A 24,677-nucleotide genomic window follows, 5' to 3' on the forward strand; every position below is an offset into this window, starting at 1 on the left:
AGAATGTTAGGAAAGCGAGGTAAGATTAGGAACAGGATGGGAAAGTTGGATGGAATTGAAGTTGGATTTAGGGTTGTGTTTGATGTTAGGTTGTGATTTTATAAGAAGGAAGGCAGTGTAACATTGTTCAGTCTGTGTCCATTCAAAGCCTACCTTAAATAGTTAACTACCAACTTAATTGTTAATCATGAATTTATGAAAAGTCTCTCAATTCATCCTTTTTTCTAGTATTAAAATCTCCAAAGTTGTCCTCTCCTGTAAGTGGTAGCCCTGGATGTTAGTCCTAAGGTTTTATAATATGTTATTTAAAAAAAATATATATTATATCAAAGCTCAGAATTCAATTCCTTAACAGTCAGTCACTATTTAATTAGCTGCTATTTACATGGGAATGCTTGGCTGTTCAGTGATGACCTGTTTGGCAACATGGCATGAATCAAAATTGTTAAAATATCCAAGTATCATTTTAAGCCGATGATGGACCATGAAGAAATAAGTCAATTAAGGTGAGGGACCATAAACTAATTTTTCAGTGAAGGACAAATTGTAGGACTCCCAAGTCATAATTTAAGCACGTAGCAGGCAATGCATATTATACCAGTGTTTGCACTCCTTAACCATCCGTGCAACTTTTGGCAATAATTTACTGTTTTAGATTTCATAGGTTTCTTTAATATGAGTTTCAAAGATCATAATGTTAAGAAAACTGCTGATTCCAGGGTGTGAAGAGTAATTTTTTGCATTCTGGTTCCTGGCATCTTTATGTGGAAGTGCAAAGTTTCTTTTTCTACCTTCATCCTAACATTTTGTAAAAATGCCTATAATTGCCATGAAACACCTTTCAAACAATGTCCATGACATCAAATAAACTCTGATAAAAGTTATTGAAGTTAAGTGGCACATTAGTTTGATGCTGGCAGTAGGGTAGGACTCTCTTCCATGTGGCACCTTTGGTGGTAGATCTAGTACCTGAAAAATAACACAGCTTGCGTGACGCTGAGGGTGTTCTAAGGGTGAATATAACCAGGGGCTCTCCTCAGTATTCCAACACTGGTATTGATCATCACAAATCCAAAGCTGAACTCACCAATAATTTTGATTAAAATTGTTGAACACTTCACAGTTACCAGAGATTACTAAGTAAAGGCTGGCTTGCAGTGTGTGCGATGTGGATTTAATTTTAAATTAGGGCTAGGTTCATAATGCTATTCACCTGCGTACATTGGAACTGAGATCTCATTTCTCTATTGCAGGCCCCAGGATGTCATTGTGTTTGTGGTGGGAGGTGTGACATATGAAGAGTCTTTGTCCATCCACCAGCTGAATAGCCTCGGTGGGGCAAACGTGGTCCTGGGTGGGACAACCATCCACAACTTTGACTCATTCATGGAGGAGGTGAGAATTGCCATGCATGACACGAATTGGCGATATGGGAGGGAGCTGTGATTGGACGCCTTGTTCCCCCAAAGCAGTGGTTCAACACAGTGTACACACATGCATTTATTCATATTAATACATTCTAATGCACTGCATCCACTTCTTCTTTGGAGGTACAGCAGAGAGTAAGTAATCAATGTAATAGTTTATCATGTTTCCTTACTCTCTGGAGAGGAGTCTACCCATTTTGTTGTAACATTTTGAAACCTATTTATTTTCAACTATCATCACCCTCATCGTTGTGGTCAAATAAGTCGGGATAGCCATCTGGTATGTCTTCGGTGCTGGCAGCACTCTTTGTTGACACCTGTATAAAGATAAAAGAAATGCTGAGATGTTGATATGCCGATGACCAGCAATTGTAAATGACTTTTTGTTTATATTTTCCATATATTTTCTTTGTGAATGCAAATAAAGGATCTTGTACAAAAGCTGTAATTAAGCTGCTTACAGAGACTAGTCCAGTTGAAAATGCATATGTGGCCATGGCAGCTGTTGCAAACAGACCAGCAAATATTTGATTTCTTCTCTTGTATGGGAAATCTGCATCTGCATCTTTGGCTGATGGGCCCAAGTCTACCCTGGGCTTGGCCGCATTAGACCACTCTGCAACAGATGAAATGGATGACATTATTGTATTTGCAGGAACAATGGGATGATAATTTTTTGATGAGCTGAAGCAGAGGCTAGAGATTTTTGGACTTATTAGATGTGATCCACTCCAGGTATAAGGAAGTGCGACAATTTGAAAAATCATTGAATTTCACTAGATCTGTCAGATGAAGTTATACTGCTAATTTTACAGTCCAAACAGTCATTTAATTTTCATTTTATACTATTTTTTTTACATGTGGCTGTGATGCACATCTCATTACCATAACCTCAAGATTTATTTAATCGGTACATCAGCAAAAGTAGATTTCAAAATAATTGTGTTTGTCAACAGCAATTTTCATAAATCTCAAGTTAGCACATTTCTTCACTGGTTTCCCCATTAGCCGATATATGTACATTCTAGGCTTCCTTGTAGTGAAAAATTTTCCAAGAGTATGTAACTGTTAAGGAATGCCCAGCAATGGCTAAAATCAAAATTCATGTTGCGTCTGTTGCCATAGGAATGATGTGTACAAAAGCAGTGACTAAGGTGAATGGTGGATATGTACCCACCATTCACCACAGTCACTGCTTATATACACATCATTCTTATGGCAACAGACAAAACATGAATTTTGATTTTAGCCCTGAAATGAATCTGACAAAATTATAGCCATGATCTTTTTCCAAGAAAACACCAGTTTTTTTGCAAATTAATCAATTTGAATGAATGACCGAACAGAAAAATACTAAATCATTGGTGTATAATCATTATTAATAAGCCTCTTAAATGAATATTATTGTTTGAAGGCATACAATAATGAAATAGGGAGCTGAAGCTAGGAAAATTATTTTAAGACATCTATCCCAAAATATTCATCCATGCTCGTACAGGAATTGAAATCTTGTAAGTCACAGGAGGAACAAAGATGAATTATTCAACTGAAAACAGGATAATATAATCTTTTGAGTTTAATGCAGGAATTAGTGGGGTATAATCCTAGACCCACAATTAAGAGCATTGAGATAGGCACGTCTACAACAAGAGAAGTTAAGGTAAATTGACTTGATGAGCCTATGTTCACAAAGAAATCCCTTCTCCCCCTCACACAATTTTTGATTGCATGGGAATAAGCTGGCAGAGTATTCTGCCACCAATGTATGAATTCCCACGGAAGAAGCCATTGCACAACAACATTTGGCTGGCATGCACTGCAATTGTGCACACGGCAAGAAGTAGCATTACCAATGCATTCTGGGAAGTATTGGCGCGACATGCGCCGGATGAAGGCGACTAGGTTGGTGGAGTTCTTTAGGCAGTTCTGAAGCGCGGGAGAGGGGAGTGGGGCGTTGAGGAGCGGTGCAAGGTAGGCGAAGACTGCAGCATCCAGGGACGATGGGTGCGCTGAGAAGAAGTCTGCATCACCCAGCCGAACCGAGAGGGAACCCAGGCATGCCTCAGCCTTGCTGAAGAGCTGTGGAGAGGAATTGACACACTGCCTTTAGTGTTGATACACACACACAGATCTGAGCGGCTAACAATCAGTTTCAGACTCCAGGTTTTAAAGAAGAAAAATTTATTTTTAAGGTTTTGTGCTGCCATTTTTACCATTTCACCCATACCCTATGAGCACTGCTAAATTTACATGCAAAAATATTTTAACATTTCCCCTATACATTCATTGGTAAATAATTATGTAATGGATATTGTTTTTAAAATCTGATTACTCACAAGTACAAAAATCTCTTTATTTGAAGAGAGGTTACCTCGTTTGTAGCTTTGTTGTTTTACATTAGAGCTTTTGACTTTAATATGTACCTAAATTAACGTAATTGTGCCAAGACAACTTTTTGCATTTTTTTGCAGCTGTCAGTCAGGAAATACTAGATTAACTGTTAAAAACAATATGATGCAAGAATTTATCAATAGGCACCTAGTATTAGTGAAAAAATCATTCCAACTGTGGATACCATTTACCACGGTATTCTTATTTGAAGAATAAGTACCCGACTATTAACAGTCATAATGTTGAGGTAGGTAGACACTTGTTCTGTAGTGCAACACTTCATCATAAACAGATGTGATGCACAATTCTCTATCTTTCTGCAAATTGCATTACTCACTAAAAGATGCCAGCATGGAAGTATGTCACTTTTCCTTCTGCTGTCCACTATCCCTTTTTTGTAGAATAACATTGATTCTCCAAAATTCCAGGTTTAACTGCTCAATTCCAAGTTTTCTCCAAGATATTTTCAAGGCTTTTAACAATTCCTAGTTTTCTGGGACTATATCCACATCTACATAATACCCCGCAGGCCACCGCAAAGGCGTGTGGAAAGGGATGTTAGGTCACCACCCGTAAAAAGGAACACAATCACAAGCAAAATTATACCCACTGTGGCATATACATTCATGCAAAAATCATTTAATTCGACACGCATGCAAATACATATACGAGGGTCATCCGGAAAGTAGTACCCGTTCGTGCCGCATGAAGTGCTGACGACGCGAGTAGCCGCTGGACGAGGTCAGATAGCTTCAGTGGCTTGTCTGCCTTCTCTGAGCCAAGTTGCGTGATGCTAGCATTGCCTGTGTTGTTTCTGTGATTGTTTACAATGTTTAAAAAAATTGAGAACGCCGCCAGTTGTGAAGTGAGGGCAGTGATTAAATTCCTCAATGCAAGAAACGTTCGCCCATGTGATATTCATCGCCAATTAAAGGAGGTGTATGGAGACAATGTAATGGACGAGTCGTCTGTTCGGCGGTGGTGTCGCAACTTCAACATGGGGAGGGGGAACACACACGACGATGAGCGTTCGGGGAGACCGTCTGTCATTACAGACCAACTGGTGAGCTCATCAGTTGACGAATTCGTGAGGAACGATCGGCGCGTCACAATTGATGACATCTGTGAGCATTTTCCCAATGTTTCTCGAACAATTGTTCATGAAATTGTTAAACACCATCTGCATTATGCAAAAATTTGTGCAAGATGGGTCCCTCGCGTATCTCAATGAGCTGGCGCCGAAGGACTATGCAGCAGGAATACAGAAACTTGTCACACGTTATGACAAATGCCTTAATTTGCTTGGAGATTATGTTGAGAAGTAGTTTAAAGTATCCTCTTTCAAATAAAATTTTTTATGTTTGTTAATATTTACTTTTGTGTCTTTATTTCACGAACGGGTACTACTTTCCGGATGACCCTCGTACTATCATCTAACAAATAATGGTAGTAAGAAGTTTATCCAATAACGTGCAAGTTGAAAAGTAGGAAGGCAAAATTCCACTACCACATGGACATGCAACATAAAACGGTCTCCTCCCCGAGGAGACAGGTAGGGAATGTGACCCAACGCTGCAGGGTAGCAGGAGGGTCCCACCATGTTATATGCAGTAACAGAAACCTAAACCTGGTACTTCTTCCACTGAAATTGTTGACTTTGACTCATCTGACTTTAGTGCCATCACTTTTAACAAACAACTCTCAGTAACCTGACTTGGATATTATGAGACCAGAACTTTCAGTGGAAGCACCTATAATTGTGTACTTCATTATCACAAGACTGTGACAGCAAAGTGAGACCAGTGCGAGTCTGTCTGATGTATTTGCTATAACTATCCATAAACAATTTTGAGTCTTTCAACTCAAAAATTTTTTTCCTTACATCACTTTATTTCTGATGTTCAGGAAAAGATAAGGATGCACCACACACCCATAAACCAAAGTCAGATGTGGATAACTGTGGAAATACAGCCACTTTTCCACTACAGCATGCTCATTAGAGAACCAGCTTCTTCAAAAGATATTCAACCGTTCTGTACATTCAGAGTAAAATAGGGGCCCTAATTTATAGAAAATTCATAATAATATAAAAGAATACATGGCACAGAAAAATCATATTACAGTATAGAAGAATACAGGGTACATAGAGAGCTAAATCTACTTTGTTTGCTTATTTTACATACCTCATGTAACCATGCATAATGTAATATACTTGTAAAAAATACATAACTTGTATCATGATGCCTTATTATTGTGAGTAAAATATAAATATTATTATTTAATGAAATCACTATTATTGTTTCTGTTAGCTTCTATAGCAAAACCTCACAAATTATGACAGACAAAGTTCAGAAAGTTCAACAAATTATCTAGTCTTGTAAATAAAAAAGATAATTATTTAGTATGTGACTAACTTACAACAAACTCTATGTAAGTCAGGTCGTTGACATCAAACATTGCTTCGACCATCATTTTAGCATCCTTCTCATACTTCCCAGGGTAGTAAAAGTTGAGGGGGAATGGTAGAGCCTTTGCATACCATGGCCTGGAAAGCTCGGAAAAATTCTTTGCATCGACCCACCTGAAATAGAATCTTTCATAATGGGAAAGAGGGCAATTTCAGAATCTGTACACCAAGGAACAAAGAAATATCCAATAGTTACCATGTGTACTGTATGATAGGAAGCAATTTCTCCTGCAACATATGGGTGTATGCAACAATGTCTGCACATTCTGTGCTTGACAGGCCAAAGTCGGAGTTATAATTCTGAAAAGTAAGAAATAAATGTATTTCTTGATAAAAAAAGTCTTGACAGTGAGCAGAGGTTTTAGCTTCGGTTCTCATAATTTAAGAATTGCTTAGAACATATATAAACGATTTTACTCAGGTACAAATGCACCTAAAAATGCTGCCTTATCAAGGATAAATTCCTTATGGCTGCAACAGCGGTTATCAGACCTGACACTATATACACAGATTTCTCCAAGATTTTTGACAGAGTTGACCACATTTTTTTAAAAAATTAGTCATAAGGAATCTCCGGAGAGTTACTCAAGTTACATGTGTAATTACAAGTTACTTGCCTAATAGGGGGTGACAATTATCAATTTACGATCAATTCCATTCACTCAAATTTATTCCATCCAAATACTGGCATACCTCATCTCATTTAGGCCCTTTTCTCTTTAATCTGTTTATCTATGGTATTTCTAATGCCATCCCATCTATGAAATGTCGGCTATTTGCAAATGATTTTGAAATTTACCATTTCGTAAGATGACTGTAATGCTTCAAAACGCTGTTATTAAACTAGAATATTGTGGGACCTAAACTATATGAATCTCATTCGAGAAAAATGTTGTAACATCATTTTACAAGGCCAAACATCAAACTTATATTTGCGCTTCAATTCTTAACAAATTGAGAGTCTGGTTCAAGGACTATTGATATTTATTTATATTGGATATAAAGGCATTATAGGATTCCCAGGGGAATTCAGCCATGTTCAAGCACAATAAACAATTTACTTTGGTTTAACAAAACATGAAATATGGATGTTATCTAGTTCCCACAGGACATCAATAGCCTTTGAACCGACGGGGTAGGGAAGAGATTTCAGAAGTTGATTAGATAGAAACTGGGGGATTATGTAGCAGATAGGCTTAAATCTACTTCCACACCAAGATGCAATCTTTATAGATAACATCTTGAACTACTTGTTATTGTTCAAATACTGCAAGTAAGATGCATTCACATTTTCATATATTTCACTCATGATTACAGATTTCTTTCACAGTCCCATACAACTGAAGAACGAAGCAACCATTCAATGCTGCACGAGGTTTGCTAATTTTGTATGCACTGATATCGATTTTTTCCGCTCATCACAACCACTTACTAGGGCATAATAAATATCTCACTACTATTTTGATGCAAAATATACTTAATACTAGAGGATGTAGACAAGTTGACTTAAATTGAAATATTGATTTTCAGCTGACAGTACCTCTGCTATGACATCAGCTGTTTCTTTTATTTGTGTTAATTTGCTCGCAACTTATTCCGGCTGTGAATGTATTACTTCTTGCCAATCAACGAGTCGCCTTTTTTCTTCGCATTACCACACCGTAATTCTAAGTTGATGTTGTACTTTTTGTATTAATTACGTTAAAACTTTGTTGTGCTATGTATATTTCGGAATTTATTACCGCTATTGTTTCTTGTGAATGTCTGTGCAGTGGATTTCTCTTCTCTTTCAATTATAATACAATACGGTGATATGCAAATTTATTGTTAAAATAAATAAAATGTGGTCGGTTATCAAATACTCATTCAAGTGATATTCACAATTAAGGATTGGTCTTTCGCTAAAAATCACCTTAAAATACTAACATTTCGTCTAAAATATGTGGCGATGTCCTGTACATCATCCAACACGACCTTTCCGCAGCGAAATACAGGAAGAGCCCCTCTAGGTGTTTTAAATGGATTATTTGTGACGTTTACTTGCAGATTGACTCTGGATATCCTGGACAAAGTCTGAAACATAAACCATATCAAAAGAATATTTGCGGCAGTTTTCGATATCTTGCAACTTAGTCTTGTGCATACACGATATACCAACCAAAATTTGCAAGCACTTTAAATCGATTGATGGCAATCCCCAATCGCCACCCCAAATATCCAATTCCATTGTCCTATTCATTTCAAAAACACATTTTCCATTTCACAGGTATACCATTACCCAAATGACTGCTAGCCACTTCCCTTGTTCCGGTACGAAATAATTCTAAGAAAAACAAATCACTCTGGGTAACTTGCATGGAATTTCAAACATGACGGTGCGAAGCATTCAGGTGTTTTACCAATCCGATTGGGACGATGGCTGAACAGTGGAGTTGGGATCAGGCCAGTATGTATTTGAGTCAGTGGTCTGCCCATCTTTTGGGCCATCTGTGAGAGGGTTTTCCAACTAAGAGAAGCCGACAGACCTCCCACTCCCTCAAGGAGGTGAAGGTGGGGAGGAGCGTCTTCCCGGGAAAGAATCTAATTTTGCTTTGAACCTGATCTCCCAACTTCGAAGGAAGTTGAAATTTCTGTGATCTATGCCTGTTAACTATTCCATAAATTAGCTGGAATAATGTTACCTAGAAGATGTCGCTGTTCAGCTGTGACTGGAGAGGAGGAAAACAGTTCAACTTTCCGACTGTGAACGAGAGGTAAGTAAGTTGCTTAGTAAGATTCTTACCTAACGAACTCACGGGGACATGTTGCGAGTCACATGAAATCATTGATAGCTTTCATAATCATCAAAATTCATTTCATTTGTAGAATAACTATATTATACACGTGTGGAAGTCGGGTAATGAAAGATTGGCTCTATTTGCCTCGGTTAGTGAAAAACTTGTTCCACCTGTAGTATGTAGGGAATTGTTACGATACCTATGTAATTAAATTGTACTGTGTGTTTTGTGCCACAAGTTGACTCAGGTAATTACACTAATTGATATGTTGCAGAGAAATTTGACATTTGAAATTTCCGTAAATAGTAGTTTATTAGAATGCAATGAATAATTGAAAAAAAGGTGTGGAAGACAGTCTAAAAAGTACGTAACAATATATAAGACGGAATAAAATCCACAACGACGTAATATGACACCAGCGCCATGTATCAACCAAGGAAATAACTGCATCGTAGTTTCATTGTAAAACAACACCCTCTACGAACGGGTTTCTCAAAGAAAACAGATTTAAAGGTCTTATCATGGGAATGGGTGATCCTTACTCAAGTGAGTATGATGACAGGAGTTATTAGGAATGAGATCAACGAGTCGTGAACGTTTGACGTTAGGGACTGCTGACTCAAAAGAAGTCTTCCAATTCCTCTCAAATGACTCGGAGAATCGAAAGATTCGTGTATTTTAAGCTAATATTACTTCCTTCCTCCCGTTATAACGTAGAAAATGCCTATAAGTTTCTCTTTTGCTTACCTAGCACTTTCCTACAATAACAGCCTTCAAATACCATGGTCAATCAGGATGCTCCCTACCCATCTTTGCTGTCTCTTTTGTGTTCCTCTCAACAGTCACCTTTCCTCCCCTCTATGCCCTGAACTTTCTTGTTTATTTTCCTTCCTGCCTATTTTATCTTTTTCATACTTATCCACATTAGCGGTTCCAAAGTTCGTCTTGCTAAAAACAACCAATAAACATTGGTAACAAACAAAACCATGCTCAAATATTAAACATTTAATGAGCAATGACTTAATTCTCTAGAGCCAATGTTTTCGTTTTCAATGCCCTCCTCGTGAAAGATCCTTTGTCCTAAGCAGTTCTTATGTCCCTATTAAATTATGATCCATTATGGCCCGAAACAATTCCAAGATAGGTAAAGTCTTCCGCCTACTCTGGGTTTTGAACTCTTAATTTTTTTATTTCACTTAGCTTTTCTCTTTCTCACGTTTGTTTCTCAACCCACAATTTTTGTCTATTTACGTTAATTTTTATCTCTTACCTATCGAACCGACTTTCAAATGCACTTAGAAATGCTTTCAACGCCTTGGATGACTGAATTATTATAGCTTCATCCCATTATATAGTCTAAATGATATCTTTTTGAATCCCTGTGCATTTTCCGCATACCTACAGCGCCCCTCCCAAGCACTATCTTGCTGTGGTGGAAGGGTGTGTGCATTATGATGACCTCTAGAGCTGTGCTAGAGTAATGGTGTGACTTTAAAAACACTAATATGGAAGGCATCATGAAACTACCTCCATTATTATTCCTAAGCCTTTAATGATGGACAGGGCACCAAACTTGTGACTTCCACTCTGCAAAGTTGTAACTACTGTGACAAATTAATTTTCATCTATATCAAACTCCCAGCTTTCATTTTCTTGCATGTTTCTTGCTCCATACAATATTATACTAATTGGTACCACATTACCTCCAACAAACAGACCTTGTCCATCTCTTCAGCAGCTTAAGGGGCAATGCAGGAAGAGGAGAGGGCCCTCATAATTCCATTGAGTGCCATTTCGTTTCTCGTGTCCCGAAGGTTGGCCAAAGCAAGGAACAATTTGATGTCTCTCGTTGAGTCGGGCTTTGAATTCTGAAAATTAATTCCTAAATTTATTGAAATGTGTATAAAATACAATATACTTATTAACCTTGATGATTCTTGTGATAATCTGATCTATTTGACACCATACCATGTGCAACTTTGTTAATTATCAACGCCATGATACTTTCTCACTGAAAGCAGCAGACAGTTTGGGAGAGTGGTCATACGTATCACACAAAGGTGGATTACAAGCCATAAAGATCAAGGGAGGCACCTGTATGGGGGTGGAAGGAGTTGGTTGCTAACCCTCTCATAGCAAGAAAGTGTTCAGGGTGTAATAATCCTAAAGGGCTCTGGGCTCTTGAAACTAGAGGTGGTTCAATGTACAAGAACATATCTCATGCAGTTGCCTATGCACACATTCTAGGTATGTTGTATGTTTCCCGCAACTAAGGTGTTGAATTTGGCATAATGCTTTTCAAATATCCAATGGGGATTACCAACTTGCCACTAGGTCTACTTAAATGCATGACTAGCTGACTTCAAATCCATCCCATAGAATGTGTACTTAATATACTGGAATGTCAGTATTTTGTGTTTTTGAGAGAAAATTATGTGCTCAAAAAACACCGAAGGACCAAAAGTAGAGAAGTATGCATTTTTTCAAGGCTGTATGTTTGGCCAATTTTCAAAAATTAAACCCTCTTTAAGCAATCTTAATTAAATAAATAATGATGTTTGGCTTTTTGTTCATGAAAGATAAAAGATGAAGACATAATAATTGTTACTTGGAATTCTACCGGTTGTTAGGTTTTGAATGGATGAAGGCTCTTCAGTGATATTTCCCTTGCCTCACCATCAAAACACAACCCAACATCCTACACTGCAATAGTCCCTCTTCAATTCCTCATTCCTCCTTCCTCCCTTAATTCTGTTCAACATCCCTTTCCCATTCCTGCTCCTTACTCATTTGCCTAATATTCTTCCCTCTATCATAGTCTTAAAATCTCATTGCCAATTAAAATATTCTGCATCCATTTTTCCTGTCTCTTTATGATTTCTCCAATCAATCTTCTCTCCTCCCCTACCATGGCTAGAACTTCCTCTTTTGTTTTCAATCATGTCCACTTCACCTTATCCATCCTTCTCCACACCCACATTTCAAAAGCCTCCAATCTGCACTTATCATCCTGCTTCAATGATTTTGTTTCTGCGCCTCACAAAACCATGCCATATCAAAGTTTTAACGAACCTTTTCTTAAAATCCCCACTCAATGTCCCTGTCACAATCAGTTCTCTCCTCCTCGTGAAAACTTCTTTGTCTAATGCAATTCTTCTATTTATGTCTGTGCCATCTGCTCTATTTTATTAACTCCTATTTTTATATTTAACTAGGCTTTCGTCTTTCTCAAAAAGCACATAAATATTTTTTGTTTACCTTTAGTCTCATACCATATCTTTCGCACTGACTTTCTATTGTAGAAAAATAAAACAGTTTCTGGCGTCACTTGGTGGAAATTCTTCTGATGATGTTATACCATAACGAAACCTAGGTCGTAAATAAAAGTTTTTTTATGTGGAAAAGCAAAGTGGTTAAATTTTAAGGTCAATTGTAGAAAAAATAATAACATAATAATATTGATATAACATTATAGTTTCCTTAAGGTTGTCTTATAATGATGGAATGCAAGCCATGATGAAAAAAATCAAAGTTATTACCCCAAAGGTTGGTTTGATAGGTGAGGGTTGAGCCCATCAATTACAATGTCTTAAATGGCCTTTGAAATTCATATGTGAAGGTGGCAGAGGGAAAGGAGGTCACCCTTCTTTCCCTCTGCCACCCATAGTTTTCCAAGAAGGTCTGGTGCCCAGGAAATCTCACGGCTCAATTTATTTTAATATTTATGGTCATTATTAAATAACTGTATGCCTTTACCCTTGGGTCCACCTTTTAAAGCTTAATTTCCTACACATTTGTAATGCATATATTCCTTGATTTATGACCATTTACATCACTCTTTTGTGTGAAGCAGTTCATATTTCTTTTAACATCGGTAGTGAGGCTTAGTATAAACATAGTTGCATGGCAGAGGAAGTGACCATTGCCATCAGGACAATTGCAATGAGGTTTATATAATAATAATTTGGGGTCCTTGAGGTGGGTTGCCCACAGCCCATCACTCCGTTAGCCAAATCCTCCTTTGCCAACCCGCTCATTCTAATTTCCCAACATTCTGCCATTTATTCGACAAATCACAATCGAATCCGTACAGTCTTCAATTGGTGTCAAATGAAGCTCCCTCTCTGATTTGCAACTGCTCCTCAATCCCTTCCCCCATCCTTCTCTCCCCTTCTTTAGACTCTCCCCTCCTCTATCTAATAAATACCTCTATCTATCTATCTATCTATCTATCTATCTTTCCCTTCCTCCGTCTCCATTCCCTCATCCCTCCCATTCATATCTCAAATTGGGCATACTTATACAGTATATTATTAACCCTGTGTATTACTTTTGGCCATTTTATCCTTTTTTACCCATCCAACTCAACCTGGAAAGATCCATAAGACATGACTCCCTTCCATCTTACGTGATTATCGGCGCTATAGTATCAGAGACTGAGATATGAAAGAAAAGTATTTGGGTTTGACAAAAGAGTTTTCCGCTACGATTATCTACCGTGCACTTCCATTAAGTGCCTGTATCGGAAGAAGTTGAGTAACATTATTGATAACTAGCTTCCTTTATTTTAGTCTTATCGCAAGCAAAAGAAGCAAACATTCCGAAAGTTTGTTATCAGATTGATGAATGCTTAAGTAAAACAGAGGCGAATGTTTCATCAACGATTGCGTAGAAGAGTGCAATAGTAAATCTTATGTAAGATTTCTCCATGGCGCCTCATTCCTTTTCTCCCTTAAGGAAATGTATTGAAAAGAAAAATACACCCCCATCACCCCACCACACCTGCCCTTCCCTTCCCTTAAGGACGGCCCTCCTTGCCCTTGCTACCCCCCCTCCCCCCGAATCTCCTGCGTCCGCCTGTCCATTGTCGTCCCTGTTCTTAGCGTTACAGAAAAAATCGCAGACGCAGCTCACTCCTCTACATCAATACCCTGCGAACCACCAAAAGGTGAGTGACAGGGGGTGCAGCACCAGGAAGAAAGGGTGAGGGATGAGGGGGTTGGGGTTTTTCAAATGGGTGGGGAGAACCTAAAATAACCAAGCGCAGTCCCTACCTTGTAGTTAAATACTTATTTTGTCGAACTGACTCCTGGGGGATTTTGACTACAAGCATTCTGGTCTCTTATCGTCCTTGGAAAAAAAGACATTTTAAACATGCCAGTCTTGCAGTCTATCTCTCTAATCTTATATTCGTGATCCCTCCGACCGTAATACGTTGGAGTTCGTATTATGCTCTCCTCTCAGACCGAACAAATAGTCGTAATTGAAACGACCAAAGAGTGATTTGAGTGAAAAAGGTGTCCACCCCATCTAAAAGGCATCGTTTTCACATTACGAAGTGCCTGTCTGAACATTTAATAATGGCCCAGATAATCGCGATAGAGGGATTTTGTACCTGGTGTATTCGTACAAAGGAGACAGTGTAAAAATTCGAATAACTAGTCGTACGCAAGTCAGGGACGGACCGGGAGGGAGAGACAGCGGATGCATGCCCGGGAATTACTCTCTTTGGACAAAAAAAGTGCTCTCTCCCTGTTCGAAGATCATTGTGATTGCGGTGAGGTCTGCTGACATTGAAGGCATTCTCAAAGTTTTCATCTCGCCCCATTAACAAGTATTGCCCCCTATGCCCTTCGACACCCTCCCTTCTTCATTTTATCTCTCTCTGCCTTCAACTCTCGTGTAACGCCAACTCCGCCCTCCTTCCCAATCTTCCCCTCAACTGGAGCACCTTCACTCTCCCCACTCCCTCTTCGGCCGACAGCCTTCGCCTTTCACCCATGGATGCTTTCTCGTCCCCGTCGAAGAAGCTCATTACATTAGGTTGTTCTTAACGGCTACGTCGAACTTTTCTCCTGAAAACGGATGTACGACAAACCACCAAAGTGAGCGGACATGTCCAAAATTAAAATTATTTGTTGGACAGAACTCGCGGCCATCTGTGCTCTAAGAAGATATCAGAGATTTTAATCGAGTGTAATTATATCGTGACTACCTTTCCAAATTCCTACTAATTTCGAACGGGCGCTACCGGAGATTCACCTATCATATTATTCCAGTAGTTTTGTGAATAGGAAAAAATGTAATTTATAATGCGTAATGGCATGTAATGCACCAACTATTTCATGAACTCCCATGTTTGCAAGGCTAATTAATTACTGCCACTGGAGCTACTGATTAAGGAACAATAGTAGGTGGAAAGTGTTGAAGTCGTATCGGAAATTCGTAGGCATTATAAAATAGGATGGGTGAGGTTTTTATTTAATAGCTCTTCTTAATTTAAAAGGATAAGGGCGTGGCATATGATCAATTAATAAAGGTATAAATGTTAAAGAAGTCTTCAAGTGGTAATTATATATTATGATTTTGGCACCTTAAGTTTCTGTTTATTCTTGTATTGCAGTGTATAGAATTATTGACGTACAATTAATCTGTCCGAAGAATGATTAAAAGTATGCCTGAAATTAAATGTGGCCAATTGTCATAATTTCCTGTTTAAATTAAAGATAATTCGAAGGTTCGATTAAGGGGTCGAGCGGTCTCGGTCAATCCTACTTTTTCTATTCGCTGCCTGGCTTGTTTAATATTAATCGATACTTTTTGTTTTGTATGTAATCCGCAGTGCTGTAAGGTAACTCGAAGGAATCGCTCAAGAGAACGAGTCATTGAGGTGAAGCGATCCAATTGACTCCATTCAGCAAATTGAATCATCCGGCCCACCTCTAATGCCCATGCCATTTCGCGTTCACGGGTCTCTGCGACGTACTTTCATCATCCCCACCTCTCCTACATATTCCCCTCACTCTTCCACCAACCTTCTCCCCGCCAGTTCGAAACCTCCCCCTTCTCCCATCTTCACCCACCAATCCCCTTCCCGAACCATTCGCGCGTCCCCTTCCCTCCACATTCGCTGTATTTGAACTTATTTCTTCTTCAAGCGCTGGTTGTTGAAGGTGCTCGAAAGATAGAGGAAGAATGCTTGCACGTGGCGAGAGTGACGAAAAATCGCAGTTGTCTCAATCAAGCAAATCAGGTGAGAGGCGCGATGTATTATTTCTCGGTGATTTTCCCAAATAACTTCAGTACCCGAATTATATTTTTTAAACGTATTTACCGCATCGTCGAATTTTGCCCTGAACTCGATTTATCTCTGTCGCAACCTTGTTTTTTGATTTTATGCTTAGTGTAATAATGCTGGTTCACGTTTAAGAGAATAAATTCATCTATGCTTACTGCCGTAACTGAATTAAGCCATCGCGGCACATAACATTGGAAATGGGGAAAGGTGACATTTGACGCGAGATTACCGAAGGCGTGTGCTCTTCTATTTAAGTGAATGTACTGTTCAAGCCTTAAATTTCACTCGGGAGAACTAAGTTCCCCGTGTAGGTGTGCTCGAATTTCGTGGAAATGTGTGGGAATAAGCAAATCTGATAACTTTTCATTCGGGAATTATTTTTGTCAAATTTCACCGACTGCGCGACTAACGTAAATGTTCAATGCGAAAACGCTCCAATTATGAATTGAATCTCATGCGTAAGAAGGCTAATTGCAACTTATTATTTTCGGTATGACTTCCCTTTTTCAGTTAAGCTAAAGGTGTTTGATGACGCAGTTGTAGAGAAAAGTAGTTTAAATGAAGACGAATTCCTGTCGTGCTAGACTCGTTCTTCTCAAACTTCGGTATTAAGCCCGTAGGTAATAGTTCCAGGAACGAGTCTACCCATTTTCAATGCTTTAATGCAAAGTTGCGTATCACCTTGTGAACTTTTTTGCTGAACTTCTTGAACTAATTTAAGGGCGATAAAGCTAAATCCTACAAATAATCGGCAAAAATTGTTGTTCAAGCCAATTTCTACTTCTTTTATGCCTTGCAGACTTTTCAGCTTCAAACTGCCGATCGTATTGCTAGGATCACGGCATTCACTGCCGAAGAATGCATCGCATTGAGATTTCATCAATTCATGACTCACGTCTTGAGGTGGGAAGACGAATGCTCCTGTAATCAGCTGATCTGAAAGATGATTTCCTGATGCTGTTTATGCCTACCGCGGTAAGTTAACCATGTGTATTTCTAAATGCTTTCATTGTAGCCACCTATGAATTTTCATAACTTTGATGATATATTTAGCTACATTAATGCCTCTATTCGGATTGGAATGGGTGTCGCGCGCGCGCTGCAGATTACGGGATGTCTGAAGTAACGTAAAGTTTTAACTTCTTTGGCGTAGACGATTTATTTGTTGCGTCGATTGAGGATTTTATTTTTCTGCTACTGTACTGGATGGATCTCTTGTAACATTCAAATCTACTTTTCAATGGTAAATCCACATATGGTATATTTAAAGCACTAATAGGCATTTCTAGACTTGCTAAATATTTTCCTCGGAGTTTAGTTTAAGATCGCCAAATTAACACGTTAAATTATACAATTGGGATAGTAATTAATAGGCTCATTAATTTGCAATATTGTGATTCATTTGTTTCGGCGTCGTCGTAATGTGAAGTTTATAATTTTTTTCTTAATTACAAGCATTGACGCCCGTGCGTTACGTAAATTCAATGAAAAAAAACTTCAATTCGTTGAAGAATGGTTTTATTGCAATTAGTTTTGTAGTTTTTGTTATTTAGTGGAATTATATGATTTAGCTTAAGATGCTAATATTTTGTATGTACACTGATATTAGAAATTTATACTTTCAGTTGGCTTAATTGAAGCTGAGCCAAAAGGCAAATGGAGCAATGAAACTTTTGCGACAACTGTTTGCTGATAACATAATAAACGCCTGCTTGGGAGCAAGTGGGAATCTTCGGTAACTTGGAACATCTCATCGATTTCTCGTCCTTGGTATGTCGAGGACTCGGCGAATATTTTCACCCTTAACCTAAGAACGTCGAATTCTCAATACCTGGAGAGGAACATTTTGGATCATCGAAGTATGGAAGCCGCCGTGTTCTTTGTCAACAGCTGACGCCGAGATCGTCTCCCTAAGCTCTCGCGAATTTTCAGGCGACTCGTCTCTTCTGAAAGGTAGTTTCAATTAGTATTTTCTCCACTCCCAATTGATTCACTCTTTCCTAAGGTGACTGAATGCACACTAGATTTTACTCTATCAGGTTTCCTGAAAGATTTTCTAATTCAAAACCCACCATCGGAACTTCGAATTCTTAAACATAAGTTTCAGGTTCAACCTTATGGAATTCCCTCATGTAGAAGTGCAAAGTTTCTTTTTTTTACCCTCTTTGAATTCTTGAAAAAATTTGAATGTGTTCTTTGTCTCATTCAAGCAGAAAAATGTAATGGGAAAAGTCTCACCTTGTGCAAGTAGGCAACCAAAATTTGTATACGCACCCAATTGGTTTGGTGCTGTCACATAGCCAGGCTACATATTTTCGTGCTCTGTGGCATTCTTAATTGTGGTTTGTTTTTCTAGATTTTCTTAAATCTATATTTAATTTTAAAATAGTTTGAAATTACGCAAACAAAATTTTTGAAATTGAATCAATTTCCAACCCATAAATTAGAAATACTTGTGCTACGTACTTCTTGCAATTTTCAAAGTTTTCCATAATGTTCCAAAAATATTCTTCCGCCAGCTGTTGTAGGGCATCAAACTCGAGTTCCTGCGCACGCCTCTGCTTCACACAAGCTGTGCTTTTTCTGGAAGCAGAATTTCCTGTGAAAACCATAGGCGGCACAGGGAAAGAAACTGACCACCCAACCGTGGTTTCTGAATTTCAAATGCCGTTGGGTTTATTAATGGGTGAACTCTGCCATTGCCTATGAAACAAATCTCCGGGTTAACTGTAACTAGTGTACATTATGCGGGATTTTTAATATTTCCTGAAGTGCATAGTAGGTTCAGAGGTGTAGAAATGAAGGCATTCATGAGCGAAGAATCGAAAATAAGAATCCTGATGAAATGTTGTGGCTAACATTTTTCTTTAATTTGACATAGTTATTACCACTTCGCGTTTCAATTGTTCCTAATTCAATGCTCTCTCAATTTGGTCACATTACTTGAAATTTGTTTGAATTTCTTCGAATGATATCTCATTTTCTACTCTTATCTTTGATTGGATTTTCTCCTCCATTAGCCATCCTGTTGTGCAGAGTATTTTAGACCTGGTCATGTTCTGCCGTGTCTTTCTGGGTGTAACCTGACTTAAATAAAGAAGTCGCCCAGTGATAAGAAAGTTGATATCTTGATTTCGTCTATATCGTTCTAAAAATTAGTATTGAAACAATTGTCGTTTGAATGCCTTAAAAAGTATTCTGTTTATTAATTGAGCGTTTAACTCCCAAATCAACTATAGTTTACTCTTGTTATTTTCAATTTGTTTTTTTTATAAAACCATAAATACAGTAATCAATCCGAAGGTCTCTTTGATAGGTAGTAGATAGATAGATAGACCTCACCTAATTACTTAGCAAAACGGTGTGTGAAATTCACACGTCAGTGTAGGGGGCCCAGATCCTTTACCTGTTCTTTTGAACCAATACACTTGTATTGTTCAAAAACTTTTCATTCACTGATCTCGCAGTGTCCTACTTTTTCTATCCATGAATCCTACGGAGTTATTCTTACTTCTGTTTATTTTCTTTATATTTCTCTCACTAATCGATAATGTAAGTTATTAGTTCGCATAAAAAATGTTGCTGTATTCTGAATGTTACCTAATAAGTTACCAACTTTAATTGATTTGATATTTAAATGGGCAATGACGTCATGCATTATTACTTCCACAGTCACTTTCCTTGTATATCGAATTTTCCCAATAATACTTGATTTCAATAATTAACATTTGCTTCCTGTTCGAGTTTCATACTTGGAAACAATGTAACCTACAAGGTTGCCTCCATCAAATGTCATGTGCCCTAGCCAGCCTTTCCTTTTTAACATTAGTATGCACCTGAGACATCCTCACAGAGCACGTCTACCTCCTACCAAGTCTTTGTTTGCAAGTTTTTCATTCATACTCTGGGTTGTGGTTTTTCCTTGCTATTTCTGTGTCCGTGTGGCGTTTTCAATTCACCAATTGTGTGTTTCTGTATAGGCAAGTTTTTAATTTAGTCTAGTCTAAGGAAACGATACCTTAGTAGATTTTTTAAAGGAAACTTGAACGGTTGAGTCATCACAATGTCTAAATCCCAAAAGAGGAAAAATATTCTCTCTTCAGCCTTTACCAATGAGGATTTAGGCCTTCAGCATTTACTGGAATATGATATTGCATTATGGTTTTTTTGAACGACGTTTTTCATTCTTTTAGAGAATTTAGTATGTTTTTCCTAGAGTTTGTGTGTATTGCAGTCACCCTAACGAGCAGATATTTAGCATGTCAAGTATGTGTAAGGTTTCTATGCTCTGGTTTATTCGTTTGGTATTTCATGGACGCACTCAACATAGGCTGACTCAACCTCCTGACTAGGCAACATAAAAGATTATTAAATTGGAACAACCTCACAATTAGCTATGCTATTGCGCTGACATGTTAGGCGTCATCGTTTTACCATTAAGCCTTGAGATGAGAGCTTCGGTGGTAATTCGTGTGTATATGTGTGGAAAAGTCAAAACAGCTTCCATTCTGTCTTGATACAGCTCATTGAATCTCATCTTCTGTTAACATCAATTCAGTCACATTGCAGTTGAGCTGAGAGCAAATTTTCAATCCGGTGACCTTAAAGAATTTACACAATGTTTTACCAGGTCTCTCATGGGCAGGGGGTGGTGTTACATAACCAAAGTATATTAAGCAATTTTTTCTTAGACTGATATGCTACTATTACCATATTTTGGAACAGCATAACATCTCCTCATTCGTGAATCTTAGTCTGATATTTCCTTCCGTCAGAAACATCAACATGGATGTGTGTGTACCTTCCATCTCTTCTTCTGTGTGACGTCATCTTTAACTTGTATTCAGTTCAGTTAAACTGTGATATTTTTACTCTGAAATAATGCTAAAATTGCTCTTCTATTCTCTGAAAGTCTTGAAAGAATGATGGCCACTCCAGATAAGCATGGAACTGAACATAAAAAATTTGGGAAGTCATTGAACTTGATACTCAAGTTTTTTTCTCATCGCACGAGCCTTGATGGTTAACCAGTGCGCGTCAGTCCTTAGGGTTGGGGGGTATGGAAAGGAATTTGACTTATGGAATGTTTTTTTAAATGTAATGGTTATCGTACATCTCCGCAATGGCCACGATTCCACCAAATTAACGCCAAGAATTTAGAATACTGTTGCTTTTTTCTCAACCTAACCCGCACTTATATTCTCTATTGGTCGATCACATTTGATCAGAGTATGCATTTCAGTTCACGTACTACTAATTGTATTAAATACTTGCATGACCGTAACCTATAATTTAAAAAAAGTCAGAGTTAGGAGTGATACTACCAAACATTGAAAGCATAAGAAAAATAATTTGAATATATCTTGGAATATATTTTGACTTGCCACCAACTTAATTGTTAATGAGCACCATCATGTGATGATTTATTCGTTGTTACACTGAAGCATAAGATACTCTGACGGATTAAATACTAATTTATGCTTCTCTAGGAATAGTAATGTCGTTCATGTTGAAGCGGAGATTTTTGGAAGAACGGAGAGGAAACGAGGCTTGTTATTATTAATAATAATAGGTGATATCCCGGTACAAAATGATTTTCTCGGCGTACTATGTTAATTATAAAAGAGCTTTAAATATACTTCGTACGCAATCATTCGCCAAAGTTAATATCTTTTTAAGCACTTACAATTATTTTCTATACTATTACTACACAAATTATTTTCAATTATCCATTGTGACAGTACACGATTTTGCCTTTTCCTTTTGTTTTTTTTTCAAAGTTGATATGCAAACTTGAGAAAAATGTGTAGACAACGTTACGAACAAGATAAAAAAGAATGCCCTCAGTAAGTAAATAAAGTTGCGCTCAGCTAAGCTCAAATTTTAATCCTAGCTACTTGTTCTGTGGTCGAAGTATTGAATAATGAAACCAGTGGAATGCTAATATCCCTTATGTTCTGGGGTGGATCATTTCGTAGGTCGTCAAAATAATTCCTTATTGATATTTGTATAGCATTTCTCAGAATTACAGTGGGGTGGTTTAATTGACAATGGAATGACAATTTACTTGAAAATACAAATTTTGAAGAAAAATTCAGCAGAGATAGTCTTCATTATTTAAAATTTGAAGAGACTAATAGGAAATAAGAGAGCATTATGAAATCAATCATAATTTATGCGTATTTGATGTTGTGTACTTGTTACTATCTGAAGAGCATTTCTAAGTCTTTGAATTGAACTACGTAAAATTTTCTGTATATTCTGCTTGTTTAGAAACAAGCAAAATATACAGAAAATTCTGTTTGTTATGTTTGTTGTCAAAGGTCATATTTGGATGTATTTGATGCAAGATTATTGTTATATATAAAAAATATTGCCTTTAAATGTATTTTTAAATTTTGTTACCATCTCTTTGTAATAAACTTCTCCTGCCCCAGGACTGGTGTGGTTGTCATTTTGTCCAGAGTTTATATTTGGTATACGTCATTCTGATCTATTAGAAAACGTTTGGTAACTGTCGTGCAAGTTTGGTCGACATTGGTAGCTGCTCCTGAACCATTATAGCAGTATGCAGAGATCAGTAATAACGTAAAGACTTAAAGGCCAGGAAAGATATGCTAATTTTTTTTAGTAATTAGATTTCCCTGGTCAAAGGTAGATATTTACTGAATCCGTAGACGATTCAGTGAACGAATGTATGCTCCTGCGTCAATAATTTGGGGAAACGCTTGGGTAAATGTTAACTTTTCAGTCAATACAGAAAAACTTTTCTCATCACTGTTGAATGAGTTGACAGTTGAATTCAACATCCCTTAGGAAGGAACTTGATATATACTATTTGAGTACAATGGGAAAACAATTGGAGTTTAGTTAATGTTTATATCTATGTACGAAGTTTAGTTATCATATGCAGGTTTGGCAAAAGTATTTCAGTCCAGCTATTAACAGTTAATTGTGACACCGATAACCTAAGTGAAAATAGAACTTCCAAGATGCTGAAAATGACTTTGATTGGAGCTAAATAGATGTTTGGTTCTTATGTTTCTAATGTTTCATCATACATTTCGGCATTCTACTATGTTATACTGTGTGTAAAATTGAACTTTACTATTGGACTCGTTATGTTTTTATTTCCTGTTCTAAAACCAATTGCTTATAAACCTAGATCAACTTAGTTGGATTTTGTGGGTTACATCTACAATATTGATTGAAATGAAATTCATGAAACTGAGTTCTGGGATGAAAATAATTATTATTACGTATATAATAATATATAATAGATGAGAAATGGCACAGGCACAGACATTTCAGTGTGATGAAAAATTATAGCCAATTGTTATATTAGTTGCCAATGTTAGACAAATTTTGTGTTTAGTTCATATTGGTAGTCACACTGCCGAACCATTGATGCAATTGGTAGATTTATCAATATTTATGTATACTCTGGACACCAGGACATGCGATAATTAATTTTTTGTAATTAAAGTCTTCTAGGCAAGGATCGATCTCAGTAGCAACTTTTTATAACTGAGGACTTTGTTTAAATGCATATTTCACTTGGCAAAGATTTTATCCAGATGAAGCCCTTCTTGCATGGTTTGCATGCTTTCACATTTTGATTGTATTGATTTCATAAGTTACCTCCTCAGTATATTTTTATCAATATATTTCATAGTTATTCACCTACAGTCATGACAGAACTCCATATTTGCAATGCAATAATCCTTTCCCATGTGATGTCACAGGAAGTAAAAAAAAAATTTTTAGAAAAAAGTTTTTAGAGGCATACTAGTGTAGAATTGAACTTTGCAATTAGTTTTGTAGATTTTGATTTCCTGAATTTTTCTAAAATCAATTGTTAATAAATTCATATCATAATGTTCAACCAAATTGGTTTTTGTGGATGGCAAGTACATTGTTTGCCATTTTTTTCGCCAGCTATTTTATAATAGGTATTCAAGGACCACTATAATGTCCAATTATGGGGTCTCTTATATGCAATTCGATCATTGCTCAGTTCAACTTAAATATTAAATAAAGTTAAAATACTTTTTATAACTCCTAAGCTGTTGCATTAATGGCACTTAAAAATTTTTTTTGTTAAGACAAGGTTACATATTTATTACATTACCATCAGGGGAGATAATGTATTACATCTCTTTCCTGTTGTAAAGTAAACATATTCAGGGCCAATATTTGAATCGGCATTTTCCAAAAGTTGGAAAAATATAAATATTAATGAAAAATTTAAATTAATTTAAATTAAACCAATGCAAAATCTTATCTTAAATGCTTTTTTTACTGTAACAATTGTAACACTTATTTATTATTCCCCTTTTACAGGATAACAGCATATGAAATCTACTCGTGGCAAAGCTGAACTTATGGAAATGGAACCACAATGGGAGTGTCAGAACTGTTTGTCCACATATGACAATATTCCTGTCACAGCTTCATAGTCTGTTAATGTATAAAAATACTGTACATTGTGAGTCTTAAAAAACATTAAAATATAGATGTTGGAAAAGTTTAAATAT

At 37.2% G+C, this 24,677-nt stretch overlaps 2 protein-coding genes and 1 long non-coding RNA gene across 4 annotated transcripts in view; 2 read left to right on the forward strand and 1 right to left on the reverse strand.

Annotated features, from left to right (window-relative positions):
• Positions 1 to 1,449, forward strand: part of Vps45 (vacuolar protein sorting 45) — a 36,996-nt gene extending 35,547 nt beyond the window's left edge. Inside the window, exon 13 of the mRNA XM_071593488.1 lies at positions 1,254 to 1,449. Coding sequence (XP_071449589.1) covers positions 1,254 to 1,446 — 193 coding nt within the window. The 3' untranslated portion in view covers positions 1,447 to 1,449. The remainder of the gene's footprint in view (positions 1 to 1,253) is intronic.
• Positions 1,450 to 1,487: 38 nt separating this feature from the next.
• Positions 1,488 to 8,706, reverse strand: LOC139694957 (metaxin-1). The gene is made up of 7 exons (XM_071593490.1): positions 8,444 to 8,706; positions 8,212 to 8,358; positions 6,482 to 6,585; positions 6,237 to 6,399; positions 3,278 to 3,506; positions 1,889 to 2,043; positions 1,488 to 1,744 (listed from the first exon to the last, which is right to left on the reverse strand). Exons 1-7 carry the CDS (start codon positions 8,522 to 8,524, stop codon positions 1,655 to 1,657), a joined length of 969 nt encoding a protein of 322 aa, XP_071449591.1. The 5' UTR covers positions 8,525 to 8,706; the 3' UTR covers positions 1,488 to 1,654.
• Positions 8,707 to 8,826: 120 nt separating this feature from the next.
• LOC139695127 (uncharacterized) lies at positions 8,827 to 24,657 on the forward strand. Of its 2 annotated transcripts, XR_011702275.1 has the most exons (5): positions 8,827 to 9,038; positions 15,685 to 16,095; positions 16,940 to 17,115; positions 17,766 to 18,093; positions 24,484 to 24,657. It is a non-coding gene; the product is annotated as an uncharacterized lncRNA (long non-coding RNA). The 2 variants fall into 2 exon arrangements; XR_011702274.1 differs by lacking the exon at positions 15,685 to 16,095.
• Positions 24,658 to 24,677: the final 20 nt, after the last annotated feature.

This window comes from Hetaerina americana, unplaced genomic scaffold (genome assembly GCF_022747635.1).
Source record: "Hetaerina americana unplaced genomic scaffold, ioHetAmer1.1.p SCAF_6, whole genome shotgun sequence".
NCBI lineage: Eukaryota > Metazoa > Arthropoda > Insecta > Odonata > Calopterygidae > Hetaerina > Hetaerina americana.

Bases quoted from the DNA above. Each gene is read 5' to 3' on its own strand.
- LOC139694957 (XM_071593490.1), bottom strand. From the start codon at position 8,524: ATGAATAGGACAATGGAATTGGATATTTGGGGTGGCGATTGGGGATTG. The intron at 8,359-8,443 runs GTTGGTATATCG...TTTATGTTTCAG, and splicing joins TAAAGTGCTTGCAAATTTTG to ACTTTGTCCAGGATATCCAG. The intron at 1,745-1,888 runs GTAAGCAGCTTA...ATCTTTATACAG, and splicing joins TTTCAACTGGACTAGTCTCT to GTGTCAACAAAGAGTGCTGC.